Source organism: Entelurus aequoreus, linkage group LG23, assembly GCF_033978785.1.
Source record: "Entelurus aequoreus isolate RoL-2023_Sb linkage group LG23, RoL_Eaeq_v1.1, whole genome shotgun sequence".
In the NCBI taxonomy this organism is placed as follows: domain Eukaryota; kingdom Metazoa; phylum Chordata; class Actinopteri; order Syngnathiformes; family Syngnathidae; genus Entelurus; species Entelurus aequoreus.
Genome location: NC_084753.1, coordinates 11515536 through 11538183, shown reverse-complemented (window position 1 = coordinate 11538183; position 22648 = coordinate 11515536). Strand labels below are relative to the sequence as shown.

The window sequence follows — 22648 nt, the reverse complement described above, 5'->3', positions numbered from 1 at the left end:
CCCACTACTGGCGGGAGCTGCCACGCAAGGCTCTAACCACGACCCATCAGGAGCAAGGGTGAAGTGTCTTGCTCAAGGACACAATGGATGTGACTAGGTTGGTAAAAGGTGGGGATCGAACCAGGAACCCTCAGGTTGCTGGCACGGCCACTTTCCCAACCGCAGCACGGCCACTCTCCCAACCGCGCCACGCCGTCCCCATTTTAGGCTCAACTTTGGCAAAAAGTAAATTAAGCTAGACGACCATCACCATGACAATTCCAGTAGATGCAACCAATACAAAATGCACGTTCTGTGGTGTCACGTGTCGCGCACGGTATACCAGGGGTGCACACACACAAAAAAAATTGCGATTCCCAATAGATTCATAATTTAAAAAAAATAATTTTTAAAGAGGCTTTTAGGCCTTCTCCATGCAACCATAAGGAGCTTTCCTAAACTGTAACTAGGGCTGCAACTAACGATTCATTTGATAATCGATTAATCTGTCGATTATTACTTCGATTAATAATCGGATAAGAGACAAACTACATTTCTATCCTTTCCAGTATTTTATTGAAAAAAACCCCAGCATACTGGCACCATACTTATTTTGATTATTGTTTCTCAACTGTTTGTATATGTTGCAGTTTATAAATAAAGGTTTATTAAAAAAAAATTACAAAAATAAAATAAAATTGCCTCTGCGCAAGCGCATAGCATAGATCCAACGAATCGATGACTAAATTAATCGCCAACTATTTTTATAATCGATTAGTTGTTGCAGTCCTAACTGTAACCCATTTTTAAAAAGTTCAATTATTAAACCAAATAATACATTGCCAGAATAGGTTTGAATCAAATCGTTACCCCAGGAATCGGATCGAATGGTTAGGTCCCCAACCCCTACTATTGACCCAAACAACAACCACACTTTGCACACACTATCACATATTTATTCTATTGTTGTACAAGAATTACAAATAGGTTTGTGTACAAGCTGTACTTTGACGTACATGCCGGTCATGAAATATGGACTGCACCAACATATACACGGACATTTTAAATAGTACACAGCTGACAAAGAAAATAATGTGATATCAAACATCCACTAACCAAACCCTATAAATTTGTATGACATTGAACTTACTGTACATATTCATTAGCAGATCGCATTTTGGTCGCTTATGATGTAGATTTACCTGCAAATGTGATGAAGAAGGTTGGATAAAAAGTGTAATGTTCACAATATTTTACACGGGCCAAATGAGAAGAAAATGTTATGGTGGTACAAAACAAACGTGTGAGTAGACGACCTCCGTGTCCACGCCGCCTCACTCCTTCCTGCGCTTCTTGTCGTGGTAGTCGTCCTTGGAGCGGCTGCTGGCGGACGGTCTCTTGGAGCCGCCGTGCTGCTTGGCCTCCTCCAAGAATTTATCCAGACCGAAGGGGTCCACCTCGAACTGGACCGGGCCGTCACGCTTCTGCCCGTGGTCAGCACCGGAGAACTCTTTGTCGGGAACGAACCTAGGCAATGAGCGGGGAGAGAAATCAGACGCAAGGACTTGCTACAACTTTGATGAGTAGAATTATGTAGTCTGGTCAGCGTTATTCACACCTTCATCTCTGAAGACTTTCAAACCAGCGACACATAACTTCTTTCCTCTAAGCCATTTTATCCAACCAAGCTAAGCTCATTTGATAAGCAGTTCTTTCAATAAATGAAAAAAGGCTTTCCTCATAAATAAGGATTTGTTTAGTCATTGAATTAATTTGCGACAGTCAATATTAGCTTCAGTAGGACAGAAATTAGATGTTTCAATTGTTATCCTTTTAAATGCAAGGATACTACAGATAGTAGATTAAATTAATAATTTTAAGGATAATATTTCATTAATTTTCAAAATGAGATTAATCAAACTACAGGAATAATAAACTCAAACATTAGGGGTGCTGAAAAAAATGAATTAAAAATACAGATTTTTGTTTATTCCGGTTTTAAGTTGATTTATAATTTTTGAGAATCTATTTTAAACAATAATATACTTTTTTTGGACATTCTTAAGGATACATTTTCATATTAAAAACATTAAACAGCTATTATTATTATTGCTTTTATAATTTTAGTTTCTCTCTCTCTTTTTTTTTTTAGTATTGCATTTGTATGTCCTGTCATTTGCTTTACAAATTTCTACCCTAAATATCGTAAAACTGAGGTTTGGGGTTGCTCTATTTTCTTTTGTTCGATTAACGTTCTGATATATGTAAATAAATAAATACATTTAAAAAAAGATGTTCTTCGGCCAACACTGCAAGATAAGCCGTATGTCAGCAGCCAAGAGGAGCTTTTTTAACCTGTAACCTGTTCTGAAAAGGTTTTTAATCACAATTTAAATACTAAATAATACATTTGGACAGTTGAATTGAGAATCGATTCTGAATCTAATAAATTAATTATTCAATCAAATCAATAAGGATATACAATGTTATGCAGAAGTGTACTTATAACAGTTTTATAGACAAAATGATTAGGGATGTCAACAAATTTGATTTTTGAATAAATTGTGATTTTTTTTGGAACGATTCGTAATCGATTAAAAAAAGGAAGAAAAAAATCTATTAAAATATTTTTTTTTTAAATCTGTTTTCTTTTAAATAATATAGAAATGTATCACAACCTTTTATTTTATGGAGGAATGTAGTTAATCATAGAACTGGCACCCAATGGTTTTAGAAAGGTATTGATTTTGAATTGAGAATCGTTTTGAATCAAATAGTTACCCCCAACAATCAGAAATGAGATGTGTGGCGCCCAAAAATTCACAGCCCTACAAATTATACTATTTATAGTCAATAGTATATATATTTGTAGTCACTGAAAATAAGAGAATTACGAAGTTATGGCGACAAGAAAAATTTACCTATTTCCCCCAAAATATGCATTGAGGTTGTAAAATGTGTTTCATCGGATTATTCACTTAATTGTTTGTGGTCTATTTCTTGTCAGAGTAAACAATTTAAGCAAAACCTAAAATGTCTACTGCAGTGGACAGAGGTTCTTAGGAGGATAAATGAGTTTGGGTATTTGAAAGTACCGGTTGTTGCGCATGAGTGTGTCAAAGTCATCGGCGTGGGTGTCCTTGTCGATGTTCTTGCTGGGCCGGTAGATGTTGGTGGCCATGTCTCTGCCACCGCGGAAAGGCTGGTCGTAGACATTATACGTCTCGTCCTCACCACCGGCAAAGCCGCTATCCATTCCCTGGGAAGAGAAAGGAGGAAAGCTTCATATGAAAACTCCCCCCCCAAAAAAATACAATAAAAAAATAAAAGGCTGATGCCGCTATACGTTAGAAGACCAAATATCAGCGCCAATCATCGGTTGATCCTCGGTCCAGCTCTGCCTTCAACACCATCCTCCCTGGACTGCTACAAGACAAGCTCTACCAACTCAGCATGCCCGTCTTCCTCTGCAGTTGGATCAATGACTTCCTGACGGACCGAAGACAGCACGTGCGGCTGGGGAAGATTGTCTAGGACAGTCGAACCACGAACTCCTCAGGGCTGTGTACTTTCCCCCTGGCTGTTCTCCCTATATATAAACTGCTGCACCTCCAGTCACCAGTCTATAAAGCTTCTCAAGTTTGCGGACGACACTACCCTCATCGTGCTCATCTCGGAAGGCAACGAGTCCGCCTACAGGAGAGAGGTAGCGTCCTGGTGCAGCCTCAACAACCTGGAGCTGAACGCCCAGAAAAAAGTGATTATGATCTTGGACTTCAGGAAAGTCAAAGCCCCACCATCCCCACTCACCCTGATTGACTTCTCCCACCCCCGTCTCCATTGTGGACTCCTTCCGTTTCTTGGGCACCACCATCGCCCAGGACCTCAAGTGGGAGCCGACCATCACCGACCATCAGCTCCCTCATCAAGAAGGCCCAGCAGAGGATGTACTTTCTGCGGCAACTGAAGAAGCCGACCGAGATGCTGGTGCAGTTCTACTCAGCCATCATCGAGTCCATCCTCACCTCCTCCATCCCTGTGTGGTTCCCCGGCGCCACAGTCCAGGACAAGCATCAACTGCAGCGCATCGTACGTGCTGCTGAGAAGGTGATTGGCTGAAAACTCCCACCCCTCCAGGACCTGTCCTCCTCCAGGACCAGGAGGCGTGTGGGTCGGATCACAGTTGACTCTTCTCACCCTGGACATAAACTATTCTCCACTCTCCCCTCAGGCAGGAGATTACGGTCCATCCAGACCCACACCTCCCGCCACCTGAACAGTTTTTTTCCCCTCGGCCATCAGGCACATGAACAATAACAAGATCTGATAGCTCAGTTACAGCTCATGTTATTCTATTCTGTGTTATATGTGTTTTATGTTGCACGATTGCGCCAAGTAAAATTCCTAGTTTGTGAACCCGTTCTCAAACAATGGCAATAAAAACTCTTCTGATTCTGATCTTCTGATTCTGATGGCTAAAGATGATACACTCACTTTGCTCTGATTGAATAGTCGCTGGTCGTACTGGGCCTCATTGGTGTTGCGGGGGTTGGGCACTCCCAGAGCGATGAGCTCACTGATGTCTCTGTCCTGGTCCCTCTGCAACTTGGACCTGCGAGATAAAGACTAAGTTGCAGGACACGGCAAGGACTGAGGAGTGTTGACTTTCCCCATCTGCACCTTTTATCGGGAGCAGCTCTGGAAATGTTCCTGTCGTGTTGTCTCTCTTTCCTTCGGTCATGGCGGATCTCGTCACGCTCCCTGACCTCGCCCTCATCGCCGCCTGGTGCGTGATGGGAGGATGATGCATCCAGGGCGAGAAGGGTGGAGAGAAACATTAGGAAATGTGGATGGTTGTTGATTGGAAGTACAAATTACTTATTTAAACACAAACACTCTTATTGTGTCATGATCTGTGCTGCCGCCTATCTTTTTATTGCAGTGTCTGGTTTCTGGGTCAGGGGGCGTAGCCACCCGCACGCACACCTGATGCTCATCTTTTCTACTGAAGCTCTCTCGTCCCTTCACTTGGCACCAGTAGATTTCCTGATGGTTCACCCTTCTAATTGTGTACATTTAATCTGCTTTGGCTCCACTCACGCTTCTCGTTCCAGCGTTGCTGTGTAGTGTAAACTGTTACCTCTCACACTTTCTGTGTGCTGTTTCTGTTTGTCACACCATAAGTGTGCATCTTTAGTTATTTTATGCACACTACTTTTTGTTATTATTTTTAAATATTTTGGCTCTGTATTCTGGCTAAGCAGTCGTGACAGCAACCATCTTTTGAAGGAAAATACACCAAACATTGGGGATGGGCGATACGTCCTGAAATCTTTATCGCGATATATATTGCAGCCTCCTGCGATAACAATTTATATAACAATATATTATTTGGTATATAAATGATAATAGAACCTGGTTACAAAAGCTCCTAATTTACCTGCTGACATATGCAGTCACATAGTACATAATTTACAGCTGTATTATTTTCCCAAAACTATTATTAATCTCCTTGCCAATTTATTGGTGATATCTTGTTACTTTGCTTTAACATGATACACCAGGGATGCACGGTTATGGCCAAAATAATAATCAATTATTTTCATCAATATTGAAATCACAATTATTAATCACGATTATTTACTGTTAATTAAAACATACTTTACTGCACTTTCTATTTTAAAAAAACGGTATGTGAACTTGGCTTTCATTTCAAAATGAAAGTATAAAAATAATTTATTAATGATAAATAAAAATGTACAAAAGACAAAGGGCTAACTAAAATAAATATGCCATTGCAGAATGCGATCATAAAGTGCAAACGTAAAAAAATAAGATTATGCACAAAGGCATATACAACACATTCATTGTACTGCTCACAATGTATATATATATATGACATTTGTCTTTGGCCAAATAAAACGTTTTTACGTCCGTTATTTTGGCTTGTCTTTGAGAGGTGAATGGATACGGGGTCCCTAAGTGCACGATTGATGTTACAATCGTCTGTATTTTGAGCACCCCCGCTTTTGTAGCCGTTCATCACGGCTTTACACCGCTGGCGGGTGGCCCGCTCTGTTAGCAACCAGCTTCACAGAGTGGGCAAACGATGGCGGTTGAGAAAAGAAGGATTGTGTTAATGCTTAATGAGTCTCTCTGCAACTCCATTTATTTGGCTGTGCACACTAACGTGCAACTCCTTGTGGTGTTTGTTGTTGGTTCATCAGGTAACTCTGCGGGAGAGGAAGGCACCGATTTAGTAATGCTTTTATTTTTCCTAATATTTACGGGAGCTATGGGGCTGGCTGATCTACCTTCAACCTTTGTTGTCACTACTCACATGAATCCACGGTCTATCGGTCGCCCCCTGGTGGTTGGGTGACTGTTGTTTGGGAACGTGCTTGGTGTGAAATGCAGCACAGCCTGTTTTTTTTAAATGTTAGTATCGCCGACCATCATCTTAATTTAATCGTAGCTGCCAAAAAGCTGATTAATTGTGCAGCCCTATGATACACTTCTGTTAAAATGTAATAAACACGTATTCTTCTGTTGTTTAAACAATTACTTTTGGGTAATACAACAAATTGTAATTCAATTTACAGGGGCAGTATCGGCCATACTAATACTGATACTTAAATTTTTTAAATACAAATTGTAATGGCGGTGTAACAATATCAGTATAAGGGACTTATTTAGCGAGTTTGCAAACAATAACAAAAAGGATAAAAGATGTTTGATAATATTTTTTTTTTGCTCTAAACACTGTTGTATCGAACATATACTGATACTATACTTGGTATCGTTACTGTCAACATTTTTATCAATCCGCCCACCTCTGTTTGCAAAATAAGAGCTCTAGTTTAGTGGTTAGCATATCCTCTTACTGTGTGTAATGTAGCACATTTTGCTTTTCGTCATCCTCCAGTGATAATGCTACGTGTAAGATACAGCTGTATTTGCCGCAATGGTGGTGAGGATTGATGACTTAGAAGTAATTTTGCACTATGGAAAGACGTTAGCGAGAATGCTACATTGCGTTAAGGGACATGTTCCATTTGCTTGTCGCTGTCAAACTTACAGGGCACCGCTAGAATGTGCCATCAACATGCGTTATTGTAACACTATCACTCGATTAAAGTTAATGTGTACAGCCCTTAATCACAAATGCCATAAAGAGCCACACAAACCAAAACGACTCCAAAAGCCCAAAATGGAAAAAAAAAGAAACTTTGGGAAGGAGTATTAGAAAATAGCATCAAAAGCTCTATCAAGGGCCAAACTGATATTTAAATAATATATATTGTGTTCTTAAGCACGTCTCACCTTTGTCTCCGCCGTGGCTTTTAATTCCTGCTCTGCGATCTCGGGCCAATTGGGCCAGCTCCCTGAGTTTCTCCTCTTTCTTTTCCTTCTCCTTCTGGGCCATCTTCTTTTCCACCTGTGCTCTCATCTCCACAGCCTCTCTGGCCTAAAGACACAATCAGAAGTATATGAAATCCAAAAGAACAAATACATTCGGAATGCATCGCTGTTAGCACTACGTCAACTGAACTGCATGCTCAAATGAATAAAACTATGGATGCATGGTCTCAGCACATACTAGAAAGTTATTACCCTGATCAATCAGGAGGAGTACCTTTCTATCAGCGATGTAGAGCGCCTCAGCAAGCTTGGCAAAGTTTTCATTAATGTGAACCGTTTGCAGTCCTCTTCCATCAGCGGCCAAACGCTTGTCAAGCGGGATGGTGTAGCCCTGAAAAGACAGGAGAGATTAGTCTGGATGAGAAAGAGGGTCAAAAATAAACATTATAGACAGTTATGCTGCCGATTCCAATACCGATCATCCATGAGTGATATCTGCCGATACCAAGTAACTATAATTTATTTATGGTGAGTACTATTGCAAATTTAACAATATAAACAGTATTTACACCAGTCCTTTTTCTACTGTATTACATACAATTGTTTGCTCAAAACTGTCAATAATACACAATTATGAAACCAAAGTAAAAACTAGTAATACTCATTTCAATCTTTTGGTTTTTGCACTCAAATTCCTCCTGAATTTTTGCGCATTACAAAAAATGGGCAAAATAAAAATATTGTATCGATCATATACTGATACAGTGGAACCTCGATTTATGAACCTAATTGGTTCTTAAACAGGGCTCGTAAATCGTGAAATTTGTATAGTGAAGCAAATTTCTCCAAAAGAAACAATGTAAATATGAATAATGGGTTTAAGCCTCGACAAAAGTGCATATTTGAATGAAGGTTTGTACACTTTGAACACAATATAAAGTGCGATATCACACAAACATAACATAAGGTGATGGATCAACTTTCTCTTTAATAACAAGCCAAAACAACAACGACAAGCTAAACTGTACTGGATGCGCTGCTCTGCCAATACACGCGTGCACACACACACACGGAAGTACCTTTGGTGCCCGTACAGACAATCAGAAATCACAACAATCCTTAACTTTAACAACCATATTGCTCTAATAATAAACATTTACATTTATATCAGCAAATAAGATGCTGACGCGAGGAGAGAAAGGAGCAGACAGAGGGGGAGAAGTGAGGAGAGGCGAAGGAGGGGCCGTGTGAACATGCTCTTGGAAGAGATGCCACTGAGCGAGAGGTAACGTCTTCTCCTCTGCTGTAATATAAGTTCACAGCGGCATCTTTTTCCAGAAACGTCCAGTCTCATCACAAATATAACTTAATTATTTCATTTAACGTTTTTAAGTCCAGATTGAGAGCACCTGAGATTACGTTTTTCTAAATTGAAACATTTTTTTCTTAATGTGTATGACATGTACTTTATGTAAATGTATCCCTTCAAAATTTGTTTTTTTTTTGTTATCTCAGTGGGAATTTCCTGGTTAAAAAAGGATAACACCAATAAATAAAATTTAAAAATAAACTTGCTGTGGTACAAAGCACACTTCGTCAATCTTTTCAATATGTGCAAGCACAAAATGGCTGCCAGCGGGACAGGAAATTAATGAATGAAGCGTTCGTACATTGAGGTATATTTGGCTCAATCTAATAGTTGGTGAATCGAGGTTCCACTGTATAGACTGCCTTTGGTATCGACAACACCAATTTTTGGATCAATATTAAGTATGAACACATAATGAGCTGCTAGCCACTTGTCAGCTGGGGGATTAAAAATAAAGTGTCAGCCAGAGGTGATTGGCGTTTGTGATAATTCTGAAATGGCGATCACACACCTTTTTTGTTGAAAATTGGCCGATACTCACAGGCACATCTCTAATGACATCTAAGGCAGGTGAAATAAATGATTAAAAAGGACTGAAAAGTGTGGTTACCTTAGCGTTCTTCCAGTTGGAGATGCATGGGGGAATCTTCCACTCCTGCTGTTCCTTCACGGTCATCTATAAGAAAAAGCGAGACTTATAATTGGACCAGTTGACAATAGCTTGATTAAAATTTGAAAATCAGTTGGTACCTTTCTGCTTGGAGAATGCATAACTGGTGCAGGCGGTGAAGGAGGTCCACGGGGAATTTTTTTGTTGATTCTGAAACACGTGTAAGCATAAAATGTAACTCAATCCTATCTGTTGCCACAGTAAAACTAACAAGGGTAATGGTTGGCAGCAAGTTGCATCTGATGTGTGACAATTTGCGCCAACGGCCCCTCCGACCACCACCTATCATTCAATTCACCGGTGTGAGTAGCACCGGTGGCAAGGGTGTAGTGTCCCACCCAAGGACACAACGGAAGCAATTTTTTTTTTATACTGAGCTGCTGCCTCTCCTCTGAGCTGGTGAAAGTTAATTCTACATTACAAATCATGCTTCTCACTTTTATAGTAAAACGATGTGGCCATAAACCAAAATGTTGTCACTTTGACATTCAGTTTAGACATTGAAGAAAGACACAAAAATATGCTTGTTTGCGCCCACAATTTTTATTTTTTTTACCTGCGTGAGGATTATGAATAATTCTAGAATAGATCTTTTCAAACCTCTATGAGCAACTGTGTGTCAAACAATTTCTCTTGTGGATCAATAAAGTTTCTCAAAGACTATACTTACTTAAAACGTGGTGGTTCCATGGGGTCTTTCTGCATTTCCACCATGCGGATGACTCTCTGTTTGGCCCCAGAGTTGAAAGCCACTCCCTGCTGGGATGGAGTGTATCTGGTGGAAAGACATGTACACATGATTTTACGTTATTTGCAAAAAATAAATACTGCATTATGTTGGCTTATTTGGACTGGAATCAAAACGTTTATATCAACAACTCTTGACTCTTCTTTCAATTGGCAAATTACTGGAAGAAGGGTCTGCTTTCTTGTTAAGTGTCCTCATTCAAACATTTATTAAGATTAAATTTAATGCCCTTCAAATGTATGTATAAACAATATACCGTCAAAATGAACGGAAGAAAGGTCTGCTTTCTTGTTAAGTGTCCTCATTCAAACATTTATTAACCCTTGTGTGGTGTTCGGGTCTGTGGGACCCGTTTTCGATTTTTATTAAAAGAAAAATGATACAGTTAATTAATTTTTCAAACAGACTCACTGGCTTTGGCTCATTTTCTGTGAAGAACATATATCAGAATACATATTTAATGAACACACACTATACACCCCCCTACACATTTCTATTACATATAAGATGTCCGGGGTCCACTGGACCCGGGGCTAATAGAAGTGTGGAAATTGATGTTCTGTGTAACACCCACCCACACACCCACACACCCACCCACCCACACACCCACCCACACACACACACAGAGAGCAGGCCTAGACGGGGAGGACAGAGTGTAGGTACACAGAACATCAGAGGGTCAAATGTGCGACAAAATGAGAGCAGATAGTGTTGACAAACAATGTTGCAACCTTGTGTGGGAACCGCAGGTGCAGAAACACAAAGGAAGAATCCCTGTGGGATGCAGAAACGTTCATATTGTTGTTACTCAGCCAGCGTTTGTGGGTCTTAGACTTAGACTAACTTTTTATTGTCGTTCAAATTTGAACTTTACAGTACAGATAAGAACGAAATTTCGTTGCATCAGCTGGTTGGCAGTGCAGGATAAAAAAAGCAATAAGGTGCAGATATAAATAAATAGATTACTGTAAAGATAAATATATTGCACTTTTGCATATGCATCTACGTTTATGGATGTATGTTATATTGTCTTTATATTCCAGCGAGTTCATCCATTTTCGGGGGGAATTGAGGGGATTATTATGATGCGTTCAAGAGTCTTACGGCCTGAGGGAAGAAGCTGTTACAGAACCTGGAGGTTCTGCTACGGAGGCTGTGGAACATCTTTCTAGAGTCCAGCAGTGAAAACAGTCCTTGGTGGGGTTGGGAGGAGTCTCTGCAGATTTTCTGAGCCCTGGTCAGGAAGCGGCTTTTTGCGATCTCCTAGATAGGAGGAAGAGGAGTCCTGATGATATTTTCCGCTGTTCTCACCACTCTCTGCAGAGACTTCCAGTCTGAGGCACTGCAGGCTCCAGTCCAGACAGAGATGCTGTTGGTCAGCAGGCTCTCTATAGTGCCTCTGTAGAATGTGGTGAGAACGGGGGGAGGGAGCTGTGCTCTTTTCATCTGACGCAAAAAGTGCATGCGCTGCTGAGCTCTTTTTACAAGAGCTCCGTTGTGTAGGGACCAGGTCATATTGTCAGTTATCTGCAACCCCAGGAACTTGGTGCTGCCGTTGATGAAGAGTGGAGCGTGGCTGGACTGGTGCTTCCTGAAGTTGACGATCTCCTTGGTCTTGTCGACTTTCAGGACCAGGTTGTTGGTTCTGCACCAGTCAACCAGATGTTTCACCTCCTCCCTGTAGTCCATGTCGTTGTTGTCACGGATGAGGCCCACTACTGTTGTGTCGTCCGCATACTTCACAATGTGGTTAGTAGTGGACCTGGCGCAGCAGTAATGGGTCATCAATGTGAACAGCAGCGGACTCAGGACGCAGCCCTGGGGGGAGTCGGTGCTCAGGGAGATGGCACTGGAGGTGTTGTTGTCCACTCTCACAGACTGTGGTCTGTCTGTGAGGAAGTCAAGCAGCCAGTTGCATAGGGGGGTACTGAATCCAAGGGGGGCCAGTTTGCTCACCAAGTGCTGCGGGATGATGGTGTTGAATGCCGAGTTGAAGTCCAGAAACAACATCCGCACGTGTGTGTCCTTTCCTTCCAGATGTGCTAAGCTCAGGTGGAGTGCAGAGGAGATGGCGTCCTCTGTGGAGCGGTTAGGGCGATAAGCAAACTGGTATGGGTCGAATGTGGGGGGAAGTCTGGAGACAATGTATTCCTTTACCAGCCTCTCGAAGCACTTCATTACAGATGTTTTTTGGGATAAGTCAGTATTTTAACAAAAAAGTGTTTGATTGTGAGGCATTAAAAGCCACAAAATGCAACGGGTCCATCAGACCCACAATCACTGGCTGAGTAACAACAATATGAACACCACACAAGGGTTAAGATTAAATTGAATGACCTTCAAATGTATGTATAACAATATACCGTCACATTTATGACATATGAACATATATCTCCAGTGAAGCATGTTGATCATCATGTTTTTGGCGTGTTGCAGTGTGTGACACTATTGTTGCTACAGTTCCCCTCGCCCTTCACATTTTTACAATTCCCTACAAAATGTACCTGAAGGAATGAATGAATACCTGATGTACTGAGCTGGGGCCAGTTTGTCTGCTGCTCTCACAGGCATGGCAGCAGCAATCTTTTGGGACACCTGCTTGCTCAGTGCAGCACGAGTCTTCTCAGTCAGCTACGAAAGGCAGTATTAAAACTGAAATCAGTAATCAGGACTGCTTGTAGTTAACAGTGACACTAAAAAAACTTGAACATTTTCAAAAATGTTGTTTTATAGTCTCATGTTGTTGTTGCTTTATGGTGGCTAAAAACAAGCACTGTAATCTGAGTATTACACATTATATTAGGACAGGGGTGGGCAATTAATTTTCACCGGGGGCCGCATAAGCAACCCGAGCACTGCTGGAGGGCCACACGACAATATTTCAATTAAATTTTGCTCAATATTATTTTTGATATACCATAAGATAAATAATAATGATGATAATAATTAATAATAATAATAATAATAATAATTTCATTTAACCTAACTTAACTTTATACAAAAGCAGATTGCTTTTTAAGGTCACTTTATCCTGCATTATCCAACATTTTTCCCCATCAGATTTGGACAACCATCTGTTGTTAAAAATAGTTTTTAATCATATCTATTCTATATTGTTTTTTATATTGGTTTTATATGTAATTGTTTTTTTCTTTTTATTCAGTCATTGGTGGAGCTAAGGATAATATTTGAATATTGTTTGTAATATTGTTGTGCAGCACTTTGGAAACATTTTGTTGTTTAAATGTGCTATATAAATAAAGTGGATTGGATTGTCACACCTGCCAGCTTGTCCCAACACGCATTTACCTCTGTGAACAAGTCATTACCTGTGGTTGTCTCTTTAATTGACTGCATCAGAGCTCTCATCCAAAGTTAGCGAAAAACAGTCCTGTCTCCGGGCATTATCAGCGCAACAAAGTCCAATAAGCACTCCTTAATAAACTCTCCGTCAGAAAACGCCTTACTTTTTCTGGCGCTTTTGTGAGAAATGACGAAACTTGTCCTGACGGCTGCATCTCTGGGGGTGTGAAGTATGGCACAAAGTCCTTGCTGGGTTTGCAGTTTTACCATCAACGCATCAGCCTCCCTTGCGCGCGCTTCATCAGACACATCCCGGTATTTTCCCTCGTGTTTCTTCGTGTAGTGGCGATTAAAATGATATTTAAACACAGCAAGCTGTGTACCACACATTAAGCACACGGCTTTACCATTAATTTATGTAAAGAAATACTTGGCAGTCCATCTCTTGTTGGAAACACGCCATTCCTCATCAACTTTTCTTTTTTTAGCGTCTCATCACTTGTCTCTATGCACCTTCCCTCACAGGTTCCCTCCGGACATACGGCATAAATAACACATTTCAAAATAAAAGCAGCACAGTTGTATTGCGCGCACGACATAGATGTTTTTTAAACTTTATTTTGTAATTTGTAATTGCGCCGTTCAATTCACTCACAATCGCACACGCGCATACGTCCACACGGAAGTAATACAAATAACGCTTTTCAAAACAAAAGCAGCACTGTTGTATTGCACACTCGACATAGATACTTTTTTAAATTTATTTTGTAATTTATGATTGGCCTCACGCGGGCCGGACAGGGATGCGCAAAGGGCCGGATGCGGCCCGCGGGCCGTACAATGCCCAGGTCTGTATTAGGAGGTGCCCAATCCCCCTAGACGGTCAAGTCCATTTAATAAAACAGAAGTCTTTCAGGCATTACTTTTGTTAAGTCTGAAAATAAATCAAAAAGAAAATGAACTTGATAACTTCGCTGCTACGTCTGTGTCTTTTTCTTCGTCACTCGCTTTCAAACAGGGTGTAAACGGCTTCACTTTGAGTATCACTCGCAATGTCTGGGCATGTTTATTCTATAGCAGATTCAAATTAACCAAGTGAACCCTTTTGTCAGACATCCACTATCTTTGTCTCAGTGGCTTACACACAGGATGCACAGAAAGAAAGGCTCGCTAGTTGCCTCTCGCTAGTGAGAAGCACCACAAGGTAAGAAATATTAGGCGAAAAAAAAGTGATCGCAATGCCAAATGTTAATGTTGTGGGAATACTTTGGCTTCAAACCGAATGAGCAAGATGAGCAGATCAACACGGACTAATTACACATTTGTTGGAAAGTGATGGCAATAAAAGAAGACAACAAAACAAACCGACCGACCGGAGACAAAACTGCACTTTAAGATGGTCAATGTTTAATAAAGTTTGATTTTTGCTAACAAAAATCGGGATTTAAAACAATAGTTCTTGCCCTTCCAATTATAACAGTAAAAAAATAGGAATCAAGAAAAATATTAATAGGGTCCCTTACATTTTTATTATGTGTAATAATAATAATACTTAATTTGGTCTCATAATAATGCTGATAATATGAATGTTTATGGGCAATAATTTGTGAGACAGCAAAATGTGTTATCGGTCAGAACGAGCCCACCTTTCGTAAACACCAGATCTATCCCTTATCCAGGGTTTTCCCTACATGTAATTGATTGCGGCAACACGCCACGGCAAAATAAAAAGCCACCACACCTCGAAAAACAAGTTTTTTTTACAGGAACATTTTTAAATAACATTCTATGAATTAATATATTAGGCCGATTTTTTGTGCACTATTGAGTATTGATGCACCGAAAATTCAGCTTCCGAAAAAAAACAACTAAACAGAATGTTGGGATTACGTAAGCAATATCCACAGGATTGTCTGGAGCGCAGACAGCAAGCATGTCTGCGATGAGGACGTATTTTAATATATCTGGAGATATACCGGTGGACAGCTATCTACAAAACCTAAATATTGCAGTAAGATGACATTGGCGGCTTTTAAGGAGAGAAAATGAAGCAAGTGTGACGTAAGCTCTTGCTGTTCGTCAAAAACATCAAGCGTGAGAAGGAAAGAATCTCTTAACATGAGTACAGTCTCCAATAACACTAGAAAAAGATGCTTGGTTTGTTGCTAGTCAGTTTTAATAAAGTAAAAGTCACTAAAAGGATTGAAGAAGTCTCTAGAAAGCGGAAAAAATAATAAGAGATTTGTTTTCTAATGTGTTTACATTTTTAAAGCTTTTTTAAAGAAATTATATGCATTAATGTCTATCTATCCATTTTCTATCTCATGTCCCTTTATGGGTTGCGGGAGGCTGGAGACGTCAATTATGCAAATTGTATGGTGATGTCATACTGACCATGCTCCAATCGGCACAGGTATATTGGCAATCTAGGCTTATCTTATGGCATTCCTGTATCTACATGGTTGCATGTTTACAATGTTGTCTCTATCGTGCACAGAAGAGCAATCGTATTAATGAAATGACACAGACTTTATGGATTGTTTTGGAGTCTATTGAGTCTAGGGCTGCAACAACTAATCGATTAAATCGATTAAAATCGATTATAAAAATAGTTGCCGATTAATTTAGTCATCGATTCGTTGGATCTATGCTATGCGCAGAGGCTTAAAAAAAAAAAAATATATATATATATATATATATTTTTTTTTTTAAATAAACCTTTATTTATAAACTGCAACATGTACAAACAGCTGAGAAACAATAATCAAAATAGGTATGGTGCCAGTATGCTGGGTTTGTTCAATAAAATACTGGAAAGGACAGAAATGTAGTTGGTCTCTTTTATCCGATTATTAATCGATTCAACGAAGTAATAATCGACAGATTAATCGATTATCAAATTAATCGTTGGTTGCAGCCCTAATTGAGTCCTATTATGAAGGTGGCGGTTATTATATGTGACTGGGAATCAAATTTGGCCAATAGATCAGGAATGCGGAATCAGTTGGAAAAACCTTCTTACTTCCTGTATTACTTCCTCATCAGGCTTCTGTAGTTCCGGTGTGTCCTCATTCATTACTTCTTTCGGAAGTAGATCTGTGTACTTACTGAAGATCACCTGAAACAATGAAAAGGTAGACATTTCTTAAAGTGCACAATTGTGCAAACTGAGTGTTTTAGTTTACTGGACCACACACCTTTTCTTTGCCCTGTCCTTGTCTTGCAATGGCATCATATTTGACCTTCCCTTCAGCATCCACCTGCATGGTCAATGCATTGGAGGTCTTCTTTTGCCTACCCATCTCCAGTGGAAACTGGGCCACATGGATCTCTGGAAAGGCTCCTCCATCTCCAAAGTCCTATGGAAGACATTCATAAGCACAAGCATGGCATTTAAGGTTTGCTGAAACAATCGAGGGCATAAATCCAGTCTAGAATTGTTATTTACTAGGGCTGGGCCGATAAAACGATATTATATATCGCGATAGACACGTAATCGAAATCAATAAAAAATGCGTTCGACAAAATGTTCAAATGTATATATTTTTGTTTGGGAGAGACTGGAAGTCGCAAAGCAAAGTTGGTTGCAAGAACAAAGGCACTGGAGCTCTGGTAACCGAGGAAGGCAGGAAGTGATCACCGATCCGTGGGCGTGACACAGTAGCAGCCAATCAAGTAACAGCAACAACTATCAGATTTGGTTGCACCATCTTGCTGTCTCGTTGTTGATTCTTTGTATGGAGTGAAAAGAGAAAGTAAAAACGCAGAAATTGTGGAAGAAAACAAGAAAGTCACCTCCACAAAAGGGCAGTTTTCTGGATATTTTTTAAAACGGACCGTGGTCCTCAGCCACGTTCACCTTTTTTCTTTTCAACCCTCCCCCCGTTCCCTATTCAGGTATACGGAAGCAGGTAGGAACTCAAATGCATTATTTTCTCCTTTAAAATGTATTCTATTACTATTTAAATAATTACTGCATAAGATAAATTCATTTTAATACCTAACAGACCAAATTAAATGTTACACAGCCATAACTTCCTGACACTGATCCTGCAGAAAATAGTTATTCTGTTTCTTTATGTTTACATTTTCACACATTGCACTATTTTGTTGCACTTTATTAAGCATTTCTTACATATTCCTTTTTTTGCTCCTTCATTTTCTTTGTTTAACAATTGTATTTAGGTTGAGTGTTTTCCATGCTTGTGTTGACATTTGCTTTTCTTTCTGCCTTGAGAGCTGAGAGGACTACAATCAGGGTTAGGTTACATTTGAAATAAAAATGTTTTTCCCCTGGTCCTTATTTTTGATAATGCATAAAAAATATTAATAATTATCGATATTGACCAACGTACAACACTTACATCGTCATACAGTTTTAGCCATATCGCCCAGCCTTATTAGGTACATATGTTTTATACAAACATTTTATACTGTATATATTAGGGGTGTGGGGAAAAATAAATTCGAATTCGAATCACGATTCTCACGTTGTGCGATTCAGAATCGATTCTCATTTTTAAAAAATCGATTTATTTATTTAAAATGTTTTTTTTAAATTTATCAATCCAACAAAACAATACACAGCAATACCATAACAATGCACTCCAATTCCAAAACCAAACCCGACCCAGCAACACTCAGAACTGCAATAAAAAGAGCAATTGAGTGGAGACACAAACACGACACAAACAAACCAAAAGTAGTGAAACAAAAATTAATATTATCAACAACAGTATTAATATTAGTTACAATTTCAACATAGCAGCGATTAGAAATCCCTCATTGACATTATCATTAGACATTTATAAAAAAAAAAAAAGAACAATAGTGTCACAGTGGCTTACACTTGCATCGCATCTCATAAGCTTGACAACACACTGTGTCCAATATTTTCACAAAGATAAAACAGGTCATATTTTTGGTTCATTTAATAGTTCAAACAAATTTACATTATTGCAATCAGTTGATAAAACATTGTCCTTTACAATTATAAAAGCTCTTTACAAAAATCTACTACTCTGCTTGCATGTCAGCAGACTGGGGTAGATCCTGCTGAAATCCTATGTATTGAATGAATAGAGAATCAGTTTGAATCGGGAAAAAAATTGTTTTTGAAGCGAGAATCGTGTTGAATTGAAAAAAAAAAAAAAAATCGATTTTGAACCGAATCGTGACCCCAAGAATCGATATTGAATCGAATCGTGGGACACCCAAAGATTCACAGCCCTAAAATATATATATTTATATATATATATATATATTTATATATATATATATATATATACACACACTCACTCACTCACTCACTAACTATATTGCCAAAAGTATTTGGCCACCTGCCTTGACTCATATATGAACTTGAAGTGACATCCCATTCCTAACCCATAGGGTTCAATATGATGTCGGTCCATCTATTACAGCTTCAACTCTTCTGGGAAGGCTGTCCACAAGGTTGCCGAGTGTGTTTATAGGAATTTTCGACCATTCTTCCAAAAGCGCATTGTTGAGGTCACACACCGATGTTGGTCGAGAAGGCCTGGTTCTCAGTCTCCGTTCTTATTCATCCCAAAGGTGTTCTATCTGGTTCAGGTCAGGACTCTGTGCAGGCCAGACAAATTCATCCACACCAGACTCTGTCATCCTTGTCTTTATGGACCTTGCTTTGTGCACAGTCATGTTGGAAGAGGAAGGGAACCGCTCGAAACTCTTCGCATAAGGTTGGGAGCTTGGAATTGTCCAAAATGTTTTGGTATCCTGGAGCATTCAAAGTTAATTTCACTGAAACTAAAGGGCCAAGCCCAACTCCTGAAAACCAACCCCACACCATTATTACTCCTCCACCAATGCATTGGCACAATGCCGTCCGAAATGTACCGTTCTCCTGATTCTGATCTTTTGAATGAGTGGCCAAATACTACTTAGTATATATTTCGGGCCATTTAATCGATCGCAACTTGGTTTGTCCAGTTGCGATCGATTGAATGCCCTGAGATGACAATGACCTGGATGAATGAGAAACTTCATAGCCACATATCCATGATCTTACCTCAACTAAGCGAGGTACCCATGCACTTCTGAGTCCATAAGGAGGTGGTTCTCGCCGGGATGCAACCAAGGCAGTGGAGTAGGACTTCTGGGCACGAAGTCGGTCCTCTGCTTCAAGCTGGTCTTGGGAGAGCTGCGTGGGCGCCGGTAAAAAGCTAGACGACAAAACAACATGACTTTTACAATTACACAGGCTAAGCCCCGATGATAACTCTACTATTCACAACAAACAAACAGCCCAGCATTTGTTATTTATGTCGTAAACACGGCGGCCTGATGCTAATGCTAGCTTAGCTTGTTAGCCTCGCCATGGACATAATTGTACAGCTGGTTAGCGGTGTTGAAGCAAGTCGCTCACATTTATTTTGCAAACACATTTTGTTCAATAATTGGCGTGGTTAGCGACTCGTATTCAAAATATCCTCCATTAAATACACAAATGTTTTTACGAGCCACGGCGCTTACCTCGTCAACGACATTTTCTTACTTTATCCCGTTTGACCAACTTCCGCTTCGTTCTTCTTCGCTGGTTAAAGAGAGTTTCGGTTGTTGGCAAGCAGCGCTTGGTGAGCATTACCGTCACCTTTTGAGCTGGAGGGTTTGCAAGCCCGTTTCCGCCACTAAAAAAGATAAATAAATACCACAATGGTAAATCATAATTATGAGATTAAAAAAACTCGAAATCATAGGATTAAAAATCATACAATGAGATTAAAAGAAGCTATTATGGGATACAAAGTAATATATATATATATATATATATATATATATATATATATATATATATATATATATATATATATATATATATATATATATATATATATATATAATGGAAAGAAAAAAAATGTAAAAAGTAAACAATTTAATTAAATTGTTATATGTATCCACTATAAAGTTATTTTCCATTTAACTTCACCAGTTTTAGATTATTTTTATTCAAAATCGCTGAATTTTCACATTTGCCGTTCAAATACTGAGAAGAGACTTGCTGTGATCAGCAGCCAGTTGAGGCACGTCACTGAGTTGAGCCTCACCATGGATTGCGGACTCGGCTAACTGCTGGCCTGCTGTAGTGAGACCGTATTGGTATATGAACTATATTATACATTTCCATAATTTAGTTAGCTGAGGTATATAATGTACAGTGTATTTTGTCAACAACTGTATGTGTGTAACATATTTTTTGTGCTGAGCAATCATAAAACTGCTGCGAAGACACACTGGCTGAGGCTCGCAGTAATCCCGCCTCCTGGTGGTAGAGAATGCACCCCTGCCGTAGAATGCACCCCCTGACGGGAGTGTTGTATCAACTAAAGCCCACACTTAAACTTTCCAAGTGCAAGATCGAATCTATTTAAAAAAGTTATTTAATAAGAAGCCAAAAAGTGCAAAAACAATAATGTTCGTGTTGGAGGAGTTGTGAATGACTGCAGGGCCACAACATTAGGTACACCTGCAGACTGCAGCACGGATTTCATATTTCATTCATTCACAACTCCTCCAACATGAACATTATTGTTTTTGCACTTTTTGGCTTCTTATTAAATAACTTTTTAAAATAGATTCAATCTTGCACGTGGAAAGTTTAAGTGTGCGCTTTAGTTGATATAACACTCCCGTCAGGGGGTGCATTCTACGGCGGAGGTGCATTAATCCAGCACAACAGCGGCGCATGGACTTCATTTATAAGTAAAGGTAAGACCATAATAACGTTTTTTTTAATTAAATGTGCTTTTTTGTGTGCTATAGTTTGTATGTGTAAAGTTAAAGTTAAGTTAAAGTACCAATGATTGTCACACACACACTAGGTGTGGTGAAATGTGTCCTCTGCATTTGACCCATCCCTTGATCACCCCCTGGGAGGTGAGGGGAGCAGTGGGCAGCAGCGGCGCCGCGCCCGGGAATGATTTTTGGTTATTTAACCCCCAATTCCAACCCTTGATGCTGAGTGCCAAGCAGGGAAGAATGCTGGTATGAGCTTTTAAACATAACCCGTTTACTACTGCCAATCAAATAAGATACTCTTTAGGGTTCATATATTTGTAAATCTGACTGTGATGAAGTCAGTGCCTCACCAGCCATGAACCTCACCGCACGTCACTGATATATATATATATATATATATATATATATATATATATATATATATATATATATATATATATAATGTTTTTTAATCTAAAAATCTCGACTTTATCTCATAAATTCGACTTTTTATCTCATGATTCTCATAATTTTGACTTTCCATCCTCTAATTATGACTTATTTATCTCATAATTGTGACTTTTTGTCTCAAAATATTTTCTATTCTCAATTTCAATTTTCCATCACATAATTATAATTATAATACCTATTTTATCTCATAATTTTCTTATCTCATATTTTCAACTTTGTGTCATAAAATTATGACTTTTTATCTTACAATTATGACTTTTTATGTTATAATTTTCCTATCTCATAATTTTAACTTTTTAATCTCATAATTATGGATTTTTTATGTTATCATTTCCTTATATCATATTTTAAACTTTTTATCACAAAATTATGAATTTTTATCTTATAATGATGACTTTTTATCTTATAATTATGACTTTTTATCTCATAATTTTCCCATCTCATGATGTCAAATGTTTTCCCATAATTATGACTTTTAATCTCACTTACCTTTGGGGTATAATATTTGAGTGCGAATTAAAATAGTGTTTTAATATAGCTCAGTCATGACCAACATTTGCCGTAGTTTGTAGTTATCGACCCTCCTTTTTGTCTAATATCTACTTTCCATCCATATTCTAATAAACCCGCATCTTTTTCGTATACATTTTTTTTCTGTCATTCCTCATTAGAACAATAATAAGTAACAATAGCTGCAAAGTTAGCTTTGTACTCTTCACTCAACGTATCGTCAAAAATTATCACCTACGGTATAAGAATTCACCCAAAGCCGCAGTATTAAATTGGAACAAAGATGAGGTGACAGACGAAATGTAAAAATATAAATAACTCTGTCTGTTATGTACAAGTTTCACATTTGTATTTCATTACAGATAACTGTGGTGCATTCAAGGACAAAGTCCGAGTAGTAAGCAGCTGAGGTCAGTGCTTCCAGTCCGGCTTCATACTCCTCCGTAATTACGTTTAAATACTTCTCGTAGCTTTGCGTATT

General features: G+C 39.0%; 1 protein-coding gene across 1 annotated transcript; it reads right to left on the bottom strand.

Annotated features, from left to right (window-relative positions):
* Positions 1-913: 913 nt before the first annotated feature.
* Positions 914-20082, bottom strand: snw1 (SNW domain containing 1). Its single transcript, XM_062034834.1, has 14 exons — positions 19945-20082; positions 19481-19634; positions 16629-16790; positions 16454-16549; positions 12653-12759; positions 10051-10155; positions 9461-9530; positions 9321-9386; positions 7616-7732; positions 7303-7447; positions 4660-4762; positions 4474-4591; positions 3075-3238; positions 914-1506 (listed from the first exon to the last, which is right to left on the bottom strand). The coding sequence occupies exons 1-14, from the start codon at positions 19956-19958 to the stop codon at positions 1314-1316; spliced, it is 1614 nt and encodes a 537-aa protein (XP_061890818.1). The 5' UTR covers positions 19959-20082; the 3' UTR covers positions 914-1313.
* Between the last annotated feature and the right edge of the window lie 2566 nt (positions 20083-22648).